Source organism: Lagenorhynchus albirostris, chromosome 15 (assembly GCF_949774975.1).
Source record: "Lagenorhynchus albirostris chromosome 15, mLagAlb1.1, whole genome shotgun sequence".
Classification (NCBI taxonomy): Eukaryota; Metazoa; Chordata; class Mammalia; order Artiodactyla; family Delphinidae; genus Lagenorhynchus; species Lagenorhynchus albirostris.
The window spans coordinates 80,503,713-80,515,622 of record NC_083109.1 but is presented as its reverse complement, the minus strand read 5'-3'; the positions used below and the strand labels follow the sequence as shown (position 1 = coordinate 80,515,622).

At 52.7% G+C, this 11,910-nt stretch overlaps 1 protein-coding gene across 2 annotated transcripts in view; it reads left to right on the top strand.

Moving 5' to 3' along the window:
- Positions 1 to 592: 592 nt before the first annotated feature.
- Positions 593 to 11,910, top strand: part of COL26A1 (collagen type XXVI alpha 1 chain) — a 174,682-nt gene continuing 163,364 nt past the window's right edge. For both annotated transcript variants that reach the window (XM_060124356.1, XM_060124355.1), the window contains exon 1: positions 593 to 750. In XM_060124356.1, coding sequence (XP_059980339.1) covers positions 593 to 750 — 158 coding nt within the window. The remainder of the gene's footprint in view (positions 751 to 11,910) is intronic.

Below are 11,910 nucleotides of genomic sequence, written 5' to 3'. Positions count from 1 at the left end.
GTGCAATGGTTTGGTCAAAAGAGCCTTGGACAAGGAGTGTGTATTTTTTCTGCTTAACTTTTTTGAGCCTCAGTTTGTACCTCTGAAAAATGGAACGGCACCACCTTATATAGAGAGCAGTGCTGTAGGGATTAAACAACATTGCCCAGGTGAACTTGCCAGACACAGAGTGGGTGCTCCGTAAGCACTTGCGACCCGAAGAGGGTTTGGTTGGGAAGGTTCTAAAGAGCGTGTGTTTGGGGACCCAGGCACAAGATCTGGCTTTCGGGGCGCGCGGCTCCCCGGACCCCCAGCGGAGGAGGAACCCCAGCTCTGCCGCCACTGCCGCCTCCTCGGCCCCGGACCGCCGAGGGTTAATGAGAAAGCCCCACGCCCCCTTTGACGGCGCAGAGCCCACCTCGCCGAATTTGAAAAGGCGGCCCTGAGAGGCGTGGGCGCCCCCCAGACATTTCCAGCTCGGACCTGGGCTCCGCTCGCTCACCGGCGCGCTCGCTCGGCTCTCGGCGGGGGCCGCGGGTTCGGTCCGGCCGTCGGTGCGCTCCCGACTGTCCTCCCGCCCGGGACTCCGGGTCCCCGCGGGCGGCCGCGCAAGATGAAGCTGGCTCTGCTTCTGCCCTGGGCGTGCTGCTGCCTCTGCGGGTCGGCGCTGGCCACCGGCTTCCTCTACCCCTTCCCGGCCGCAGCCCTGCAGCAGCACGGCTATCCTGAGCAGGGCTCCGGCTCTCCCGGCAGCGGCTACGGGAGCCGCCGGTGAGTAGCTGGGGGCGGCGGGACCTGGGGGCGCGCGGCAGCCCGGGGCTGGGGGCGCGGGGAGGTGGGGTTTGGGGCTTGGGATCTTGGGATTGGGGGTTGGGGGCGCGGGCTGCCGGGTCTCGGGGCCGTCTGGGGCTGGGGGCGCGGGGGCGGGGTTTGGGGCTTGGGAAGGTGGGATTGGGGGCTGGGGGCGTGGGGCGGTCGAGGACTGGGGGGGCTGGGGACGCGGGGTGATCGTGGCACAGACAGTGGGGGCTGGGGGCTCGGGGCGGAGAGACTGAAGGTGCGGGGCTGGGACTGCGGTGGTCTCTGGCCGCGCCCACCCCCACTTCCTTCCCTTGCTCTCCCAACCTTCGCCCCTTCGGCTCCCGAATCCGGGTGGAGGTGGCTCAGACCTGCGGCGGGGGCGCGCGAAGGGGTGACCGTGGCTGGCTGGGGCTCGGTGGCTCGGTTCCTGGACGTTTACCGGCTCACGTGGCTCCGCCGAGCTCACCTGCGCGGCCGGGGCTTTGTGTTGGGGAGCAGGTTCCCGCGATGCCAAGGCCTTGCATCCGGGCCCCCTACTCTCACGCCGGCCGCCAGGGACACCGGAGGGGCGATTCCGTCCGGTCTTTGGGGCTGGGCCCGCGGAGGAGCCTCGGCTGCGGCTCCCCAGCCACCTAAGAACGTGGAGCCGGCTCCGATCGCATGAGTCCGTGGTGGGGTCGGAGAGGGAGCCAGGGTCACGGAGCCCGCGGTGCCCGGACCCACCCGCGGCCTCCTCCTCCGCCGGCAGGTGGCGCCCTGGCCACCCCAGGACGGTTAGGGCAGCAACTTCTCAATCCGTGGTTGAATTCCCCCAGAAAACGCGTTAAGTGCTCAAGTAAAAGTTGCCAAATCCCTGTCTGCGTAACTCATTCGAATTTAGCTTTTCCCATTTAATAGTAATTACGACTCACACGGCTGTAATAGCCTTCTAGAACACACAACATGCATTGGTAGCATCCATCTCTTTTGATCCTAACACCACCCCAGGGTTAGCTATTAGAGTATTATCTTTCCTTTAACGGAGGAAACAGGCTCAGAGAGAGGTCCTCAAATTCGGTGGCAACTCAGGGCTCACCTCTTGTCTTCTTTCTCCAAATCCTGTCCTTTCTATGGCCCCACTCTGCTTATCGTTTATGGAGCAAGGTCCATAAACCTTGCTCCATAAGGTCCCAGTTCTTCTGTCCTCCATGGTGTTTACCAAGCTAGGGAGGGCTACCAAGATGAATTCTGGCAACGTCTTGTATCAAGGAGACAGGGATATTTTGTGTTGAGAAGAGCGGTACACTTAATGGCTGGATAAGGCGGTTCTCAGAAGAGCATTTAAAGTGCTTCAGGAAAATTTTGCATGCAATTTTATTTCCTTCATTTTGTTTGGAAGTACTTCTCCCAGGCTCCTATTAGTATTACTGTCCAAACACCCACAGTAGTGTGGACTCTGCACGCTTGCATAGGAGCATATCTTAAAAACTCAGCTTCTCAAATCGCAGAATGATATGTATAGCATGATCTCACTTATGAAAAAAAATTCGATCTATATCTAGATATCTATCTCTCTATCTCTCTATCTATCTATATCCAGGAAAAAAGTTGGTAGGAAACCATTTTTAGCAGTTACCTATAGGGAGAGACCTGGGGCTGGACTAGGGGAGAGTGAAAGAGGACTCCCATTTTTTCCCTCTGTTTGCTTGTGTCTTGTTTGCATGTTTTACAAGGAGGGTATATTCATGTATTACTTTTGTAATTCAAAAGTGTGTGTGTGTTGGGGGCTGGGAGTGGGGGTGGGGTGGGGGCAGAGCCTCCTGCAGCCTGGACTCTGCATGCAGAGAGGGGCCAGAGGGGAAGTCCATGAAGGGAGCCAGTGAATGGGGACGGGGGTTCTGGCGTTCGGTGGGCTGGAACTTGGGGACTCCAGAGACACTTGGAAAGGATAGTTTTAGCACAAATAAAAAGAGGCCCAAACAAATGTAATCTTCCAGAACTCTTTCTACCAGGCTGGGAGCAGGGAGAAGGTATAATTAGGTTCAGGGAGGATCTGGATGAATTTGTGGAAAATGGGTTTCTGAATAGGATATTGGGGGGTGTTAAGGACTTGGGGCGGGTTCCAGATGCTTGAGATGGGTGTTCCGGACTGTAACTGAGCCCTTCCATGCCAAGCCCTGCGTGGGCACTGCAGGCACCTGATTCAGGTCCGGGCAAGTTATGGGCTGGAGCTGGCCTGGTGTCACATGTTCCTGTGTGTTATTCGCTCCAGAAGCAGAAGCCTTGGGGACGGCGTTTGGCACAGGGCTCTTCACAGCTTTGGCCTCTGCTTGGCTCCATACATGTGTTTACAGTGGCTTGGTTTCAGCTGATGGGCAGGGCTATAGGGCTGTTTCTCGACAAATAGTTTTATTTCATGGTTATTGCTCCTGTTGGCAGTTTGTGTTCTCCTTTCTGTGTGTGTGTGTGTGTGTGTGTATGTGTGTGTACCTGTACCTACCTTCCTGGGCTGGGTGTCTGTGTCTAACACGTGCTGGGGGCATCTTGCTTTGCCCAGGGATGCTCTGCTCTGCTCACCTCCATCACAAGCCCAGGGTGGGCCCCTCTGATGAAGCTATTTTGGCAAAAAGAAGAGGACCCCAATTCCTTAGAGGCCTGTTTCCAGTAGAATCTTGCAGCCCTGTGTTTGGGCCACTCATGACTTTTGTCATCCACAGTGCTGTTCGGATGCCAAATGAAAGCTAAAGGGAAATGTAACGTTAATTGACCAGCAGGGTTGCACAAGGATGGAGCCTCTCAGCTGCCCAGCCCTTCTTCCCAGAAGAACTTCCCAGTATAAGGATAACACATTGGTGAAACTCTTTAATGGATGTATATCTCACTCTTCTCCCCGCCTCCCTCCCCCGATCATTCCCTCCCTCCCTTTCACAGATGGTGATTAGAAGTCTTGTCTGTTGTCTGCTCCTCATATCTGTATCCAACCCTAAAGGGTCCAACATAGCAGCGAGTCTTCCGGGCACGAGGCGTGAGAACCAGAAAGGGGGCCCCGCACCCCATCTGGGGTGCACATCTCCCAGCTGTTGATGGCGAGGTTTTAATTTGGATAAAAGTTAATATTCTTGGAGTGGGAATGTTCTCCTAAGAGAAACCAGAAGAGTGGTGGGACCTGCCTGGATTTTAAGCAGAGGAAGGAATGAATACACCCAGAGGGCGGGTTCGTGGGACAGGGGATGAGGGACAGAGTTGCTTTGTGCTTCTGCCCTGAAGAGTGGCACGCATTCCATAAACCTATTCCTTCTGTACAGGACCCGAGGCATGAGAACAAAGAGAGAACACATACTACATGGCTGAATATCTACAGGTTATGAGTCAAGCTAACGGATGGTTAAATAAGTAGGTCCTATCCTCTAACCTTGATGAGTAATACCTTCACAGTGACCTGGAAAGCCAAGTTCAAATGAGGAATTCTTAGACGCTTTAGAATTCTCCGCTCTGGCAAGTGGTGGCAGGGGGAAGGCTCCCCACGGCCCAGCCATCTTCACTGCTTTTTGACCTTCAACTTCCTGTCCACTTATTGGTTGTTGTGTCTCTTTAGTCTTTTTCATTGCGGGAGAGTCCTCTCCTTTAAAAGAAAGCATTTCCAGGGACCTCCCTGGTGGTCCAGTGGTTCAGACTCTGCACTCCCAGTGCAGGGGGCCTGGGTTCGATCCCTGGTCAGGGAACTAGATACCACATGCTGCAACTAAAGATCCTGTGTGCCGCAACTAAAACCCGGTGCAGCCAAACAAATAAATACTTTTAATAAACTAATAAAAGAAGGCTTTTCCCCCTGCCATTGACTTGGTGAAGAAGGCCAGTTGTCCTGTAGAATCCCAGGTTCTAGGTTTGCCTGACTGCTTCCCAGTGGTGTAAATAATTGGAACCTCTGTGCCCTGTATCTCTTCTATGTTAGAGATTAGGTGTAAATGTTTGATTAGACTTAGGATCTTTTTTTTTTTGATGGTGGTGGGGAAGAACAAGAACGCTTTATAGTTGGTCCAGTGGATCGTGTTATATCATATCAGGAGATGTTATGGATTGAAAGCTTATATTCCCTCCATCCCGCAATTCATATGTTGAAACCCTGACTCTCGATGTGATGGTATTTAGAGGTGGGGCCTTTGGGCGGTAATTATGAAGATGAAGGTTTAGATGAAATCATGAAGGTGGGGTCCCCATGATGGGATTTGTGCCCTTATAAGAAGAGGAAGAGAGACCAGGGCGCCTTTTCTCTCTTTCTCTCTCTCCTTCCCATGTGAAGACAGAGAGAACTCTGCTGTGTGCAAGCAAAAGCACACAGGAACTAAATCAGCCTTGATCTTGGATTTCCCAGCCTCCAGATCTGAGAAATAAATGTCTGGTGCCTAAGTCACCCAGTCTCTGGTGTTTTGTTATGAAAGCCTGAGCTGACTAATATGGGAGAGCATGACATTTTTTTCCTGGAGAGCTGGGTGTCAAACCTTCACCAGAATACCACTGCCTATAGGTTCCCTCCTTCTTTGCTCTCTTTACTTTGTAATTTATTTTGAAGAAACTAGGCTTTGATAGCGTTTTCCTTGTTCAGGATTTGTTTGATTATATCCTCATGGTGCCTGTTAACGTGTTGCCCTGTCCTCAGTGTGTCCAGAAAATTGGAAATTGGATGGGGAGGCTCGATTGGATTTTGGTTCCTTCTCCTCCTCCTTATTATTATTATTTGTTTGGGCAAAATTACCTCTATGGTTGTGTAGCATTCTTCCATTAAGAATCATATCAGGGGGCTTCCCTGGTGGCGCAGTGGTTGAGAGTCTGCCTGCCAATGCAGGGGACACGGGTTCGTGCCCCGGTCCGGGAAGATCCCACGTGCCGCGGAGCGGCTGGGCCCGTGAGCCATGGCCGCTGAGCCTGCGCGTCCGGAGCCTGTGCTCCGCAACAGGAGAGGCCACAGCAGTGAGAGGCCCGCATACCGGAAAAAAAAAAAAAAGAAGAATCATATCAGGAATCACACAACATCTTGTCATCTCTCCTCTTGTGATGTTAACAGGTGTTGATGATCACTGCCTAGGTCATTATTTCATTAAGGGTTACAAAGCGGTCCTATTCTAATTCTGACATTTCTTTTTCATTTAATTACTGGAATACTTGCATAAATAATTTCCCACTTATGTACTATTTGTAGGGAATCATGTTTTGAATTCATTTTTGATTTATCTTTCCATTGTTTCATTTTGCAAATGTAAGTGTGTGTGTCTTCTTTCTTTTTAAAAAAAATTTATTGAAGTTTAGTTGATTTACAATGTGTTCATTTCTGCTGTACAGCAAAGTGATTCATATGTATGTATACATATACATAATTCTTTTTTATATTCCTTGCATGGTGGTTATCACAGGATATTGAATATAGTTCCCTGCGCTATACAGTAGAACCTTGTTGTTTATTCCTTCCTTTTTTTCTTATGCAGAGGTGGTACTAGTAACACTGTTGTGCACTTGGCTTTTTTTGTTTCACATTGTACTGTGGAGATTGCTCTAGATCGGGGCATAGATAGCTTCTGCATTTATTTTGTTTTTCACGATTTGACAATTTGTGGTGAAAATACACGTAAAGCTTACCATCTTAACCATCTTTAAGTGTACGGTTTGGTGGTATTAAATACATTCAGAGGGTTGTCCAGCCATCACCAGAATGTTCATCTCCTGCATTCTTTTTTTTTTTTTTTTTGGCCACGCCCTGTGGCTTGCGAGATCTTAGTTCCGCGACCAGGGATCTAACCCGGGCCCCTGAAGGGGAAGCGCTGAGTCCTAACAACTGGACCTCCAGGGAATGCCCTCCTGTATTCATTTTTGTAGCTCTGTAGTTCTCGGTGGTGCCAATGACTGTGTGGTTTTTTCAGCAAGTCCCCTACTGATAGACATCGTGTCGTTCTAACCTTTTGTGTCACGTGTAATGCCATAATAAATAGCCTTGTGAGTTATTCATTTCATATTTTTGCAAATGAATCTTTAGGATGCATTTTTTGAAAGCGGATTTTCTGAGTGAAAAGGTAAATGCACGCGTAATTCTGCCAGATAGTGTCAAATTTCCCGCCATAGAAGTTACACCATTTTGTTTCCCATCAGCAGGTTTTTCTTGGGATACATTTGAAGATGACACTGCAATAATGCTGGGTCCAAATAGCCTTGTGGGGGTGAGAGCGGCCTTCCCTGGCCTATACCACCTGCCAGCCCGACCCACTCCTCATTTGAGGGGTCTGGGGCAAGGGTACAGAGGGAAGCCCACACAGTGTATGTCTAAATATTTAAAAGATATCATTCAAGCTTACGGACTGTTACATAAAATAGATTCTGTCATTGACCTTGACAAACACACCCTTCTCGTTCCTGGGGGTGGGGTCGAGGCTCGGGTTTAGAAGTCTTGCCTCCATGAATTTTGTGTGGGAACCTGGCGGTGCAGGAAGAGCCACCTTCCCCTTCCCTCCGTGTCCTGCCAGATACCTCGCCCTGGTCAGGCCTCACCCACACCCCGTGGACACTCTAGTCCAGCCCAGAACCCCCTCTCTTTACCCTGACAACTGCCACTTGGCCATACCTCCTGCTTGAGTGTGCCCAGCTGTTTGGGGAGGGAGTTCCAGGCCCCTGGGTACCCACCTTTGCTCCATAAGGGGGGCTGTGGTCTCTGGAGGGTCACGTCCCCTCGGCCCCATGGTCTCCTCGCCCTGTGGGGTGTGGTGTGGCTGGAGAGGGGCCAGATTGGGGTCCTTGAAACCTCAGTGCCCAGGATGGGGCTCCTCTCGCCCAGGTTTAAGGCAGTGCTGGGGGGATGTGGAGTGAGTCTTGGGGATGGAGCAAGGACACGTGCGCCCTGAATCCTCAAAAGTTGGACAGCCTTTCCCCAGATGTCCACGGTCAAAAAAGGCTGCGTCGTGGTGACAGAGCTACGCTGTGTCCAGATGTTCCCTTCCCGTGTCCTCCCTGACATGTCCCCTGTTAGACTGTGAGCGCCAGGTGGGACATCACCTGCTTGTTTGCGACCCAGCCCAGGGCCCAGAAGAGAGTCGGGCTCTGTTGGTCGTGTGGAGTGAACCGGATCGCATCCACCAAGGACCCGCCAAGGCCCTGAATCCAGAGCGGGTGTGGGTCCCACGGGGGGTCACTTTGCAGTCCCAGTGGCACGGGTCCCATACTCTGCGTGGATGTAAAGACCCCTTTCGGAGATGACGGGGAGCTTTGGGGAAGGAGGCTTCAGGGTGGCTCCCAGGGACTTTCTCGTGCTGTTTTAGAAGCACAGCTGTATTCTGGCCTGACGTTGGGGTATTTACCCATTTTCAGACTATTCTAAGAAATGATGGGATGGATTTCAGAACTTGCTACTGCTTACGGTTTTCCGTTGAGAAATTCTCTGGGAGTCAGGTTTGGAAAGGGTCTGATCCCTGCTATGATGACAGTGCTGGACCGCGCTGTTTCCTCCCCATTCTTCTTGGTCCAGCCTCTCCATTCCCACCCCCGGCTTCCCAGGCAGGGCCATTTGACCAGTGCAGAGGCCAGGGCACAATGCTCAGCAGGGTCCATGCTTGGAGTTTAATGCTTTGCGCTCACCATCTCCAAATTCTCGATACTCTCATTCTTAAATGTGTGCTTTGTAAGTGAAGTCCGATGGGACCATGGGGCACCAGGAAATTGACCCTCAGCTTTGACCATGACCCACCTCTCACCACCTCCTACCGTCTCCCTGGGGTGGGTTCTCCGCTACTCACTCCCCACCCCTCTGGCACCACAGGTCCACCTGGCCTCCCGCTCTCCACCCCTGCCCAGTGCCCGCTGCCACCCTCTGCCTCCGGCTGCAGCCTGGGTGTGGGCTCAGAGAGGGTTGGGATTGGGTGCCCGCACCCCGTGCCACCCTGGAGTGGGACATGGTGGCTGCAGTCCCCGCCCTGGGCTGGCAGTGCTACCGTGTGCTCAAAGGGTGACTCAGCAGGGGAGAGCCTCTGGCCACACCGATCCTAGTGTGTCCTGGGGAGAAATTGCAGTACCCTGAAGCGTTGCCCATCCGTCGTACGATAGTGGGCCCCTGGGAAGGGGTTACGCCTGCCTTCACTTCCCTGCTCCAGACCGGGGCGCTGTGCTTCAGCCCGCTGGCTGGTGGGAAGGGTGGCACGCGCACTTACACACCCTGGGGTTGCAGGGAGGGGTCTGCACTTGCCCCCCAGAGATCCCTGTGCACGAGGGAGCACACATGAAACACTAAACAAATGACAGGTCGAGAGAGACGGAGAGACAGAGACCCCAGAAGAGAGGAAAGCACTTTGTATTTTACTATCTTTAATGACCCAGCTTTTTGAATGAGGGGTCCCTTAACTTCAGTTTGCCATGAGTCCCACAGATTATTTAGCTGGTCGTAGATACAGCAGGGCACTGACTGGCTCATCACGATGAACTGGGTGATTAAAGAATTGGGTATCCAGACCCACACATGACTCAGGAAGTCTAGGTCCTGAGAGCTGTATTTAATGGCCTCCCCAAGCGGGTTTTTTTTTTTTTTTTTGGATGCCACCAGGTTTAGGAAGCACTGCGTGGAGAACAGAATTTTTTGAGGTTCTTTCATCATGACCCATAGTAGGAAACACATTTTATATGATGCCTGAGTCCATGCGTGCGCACTTACACACACATACACACACACACCCACACACCCCCAAATGCACACACACATACCCCTGAAATAAGTTTCACAGAATCATGCTTACTATTACCATATGTGATACTTACTTTTTTATGGTACTCTATCTAGTTCATAAAAAAGTGCCTGCCAAGACTCAGAAAATTGATTCCACAGCCCCTCTGGCTTAAGACCTGCAGTGGGAGACCCCGTGCCCTGGGGGAATTCAGGGGTTTTCTGGCCCCATCACCCCAGTTCCCCTGCCTGGTTCTCTAGACTCTGACTCCAAAACCTCTTTCTTGTTCTTTCTGCTGAGCTGAGGTGCTTGGCCTGTCCGCTCCCCACCCCATACCTCGGATCCATCCTCTTCTGGGGGCAGTCACACACCCCCTCCTTCAGGAAGTCTTCCTGGACTGCTCTGCTCCCGTCTCTGTGGGCGGCTCCCTGCGCCTCCTGTATCTGTGATTGCTTGTGGTTTTTGTACCGAGAACTCACTTCCTGCTCTCCTTCCCCGCAGATGGAATCATTTCTCCTACCTGTTTCGTCCCTAGCGTGGCCCTGACGGGCCCACCTGGGACATGAGTGCATGAGCCGGGCCTGTGCCCTGAGCCTGGGCTGCCCGCCATCCACCCCTGCCTCTTGGACATGTGAGCTTATCCAGGCTGGGCATTTAACCACCCAACCTTTTCCGATCCCACTGTCGGTGGGTTGTAGGCTGAAGCTGGGGGCTGAACCATGGGGGAAGGGGTGTTCTGCCCTGAGCCCTGAATGGGAGGGGTTCTCTGTAAACTCCAGGGGGGTGAATGATCCCCTTTCCGCTCCACCCCACCCCACCCCACCCCCGACCTGTGGGCCTTTTCCCTGCCACTGGATCCAGGTTCCCTGGAGCCTTACATTCAGGAAGTTACGACAAGCACCTACTGCATGCTTAGTGCTGGGGGTAGTGAGATGATTGCTGATTCAGACTCAGCCTCTGCCCTTGATGAGCTCGGAGGCTGGTTGGGGAAGACCCAGGAGCAAGTGTGGAATTTGCTGTGACACAAATGTGTGCAAAGTGGGCCAGGTAGGCAAGGGATGTATGAACAAGTACCTGTTTAGGGGAGTTAGGTGTGTGGGAGTTTGGCGTGTCTTTGTGCCTCGGTTTTCTCCTCTGTAAAATGGGGATGATCTACTTCATAAGGTTATTCTAGGCTTAGATGAGTTAAAATTAATAAATTGCTTAGAGAAATATGTACTAAACATTCTGTTTGTGCTTGTGGTGTATGGTGTGCTAACCTTGCAAAGATTGCCAAGAAGGGGGGGGTTTGCAAACATATGAGGCCGTGGAATCCTTTTGTTGGGATGACGTTCCAGACTCCGTACCTTGGGAAACGCTGGCCTGGTGGACCAAGGCTACATGCCAAGGCCTTTCTAGAGGAATCACGTTTGAAGTGGGTCTTGTAGGGTGAGGGGGGGGGTGTTCTCTGCAGTGACTGGGGGGGCATTTCAGGTGGACAGGACAGCTGTGTAAGGGCTGGGAGGCGTGACGGTGTCTGACATTTATGGTTTGTGCAGTTGGGTTCAGAGTGGCTGGACCAAGGGCTGCGGGTGTGGGGCAGGTGGGGCCTTCGGGCCCTGAGGGTGAAGCCCCTTTCCTGCCAGCCCTAAGGAGCTTGGGCTTTGGGTCGAGGCTGGGTCACAGTGGGTCCTGTGTCAGCGTTACTGGTATGGAGGAGATGGGGCCGGAGGAGGGAGGCAGCTAACAGGCAGTGTCAGGAACCCTGAAACAGGGCTGGGGCAGTGGGGAGGGAGCCGCCGAGCGACGAGCGCTCAGAGTCTGTGCAGTTGGCAGCATCTGGCCACTTGCTGGACCACGGACAGGCCAGAACAGGTTGCAGCCTGGGGCTCCTGGACTTTCCCAGTGCCTGTGGGATGCCAGAAGCTGGCTGTTTTGCTTCCTGGAACCTTGCAAAGACTCCCCAGTGTTTTCTCAGCTTTGAAAAGGCAACAAAGCGTGGTGTTCACGCACCTTGTGTTTTTGTAAAATACTTGTATTTTTAACATCTAGCGCAGGCTTGCGCGTATCAGGTGTTCCGTGGTTGCTTTTTGAGCAAGTGAGTGAACAAGTGCCTTGACCTCTGTCCTCTGGGAAGCCGAGGGGGTGGCCTCTGCCCCCGGGCAGTTCTGTCCTTCTGAGAGGTCCTGGAGTGAGGTCCTTCTCTGTGCTCCACCCCCCACCAGGCCAGCTCTGGAAGCCACATTTAGGGGAGCCACAGAGGCCACCCACTTTAGGGGGTCCTGCTTCTTCCTTTGAAGTAGGATTGGGTGGAAAATCACATGGAATGGCCTCGATGTAAATATCTGGTGAGGCCTTTTCTTAAGGCCCCGGGGTTTTCTGAATCTCCTCGCCCTTCCTCTGGCTCACCTCTCCCCCCTCAGCCTCTCTGTTATTTTAAAATCCATTCCCAGAGAAACAATTCCTATGGCAATAAGAACAC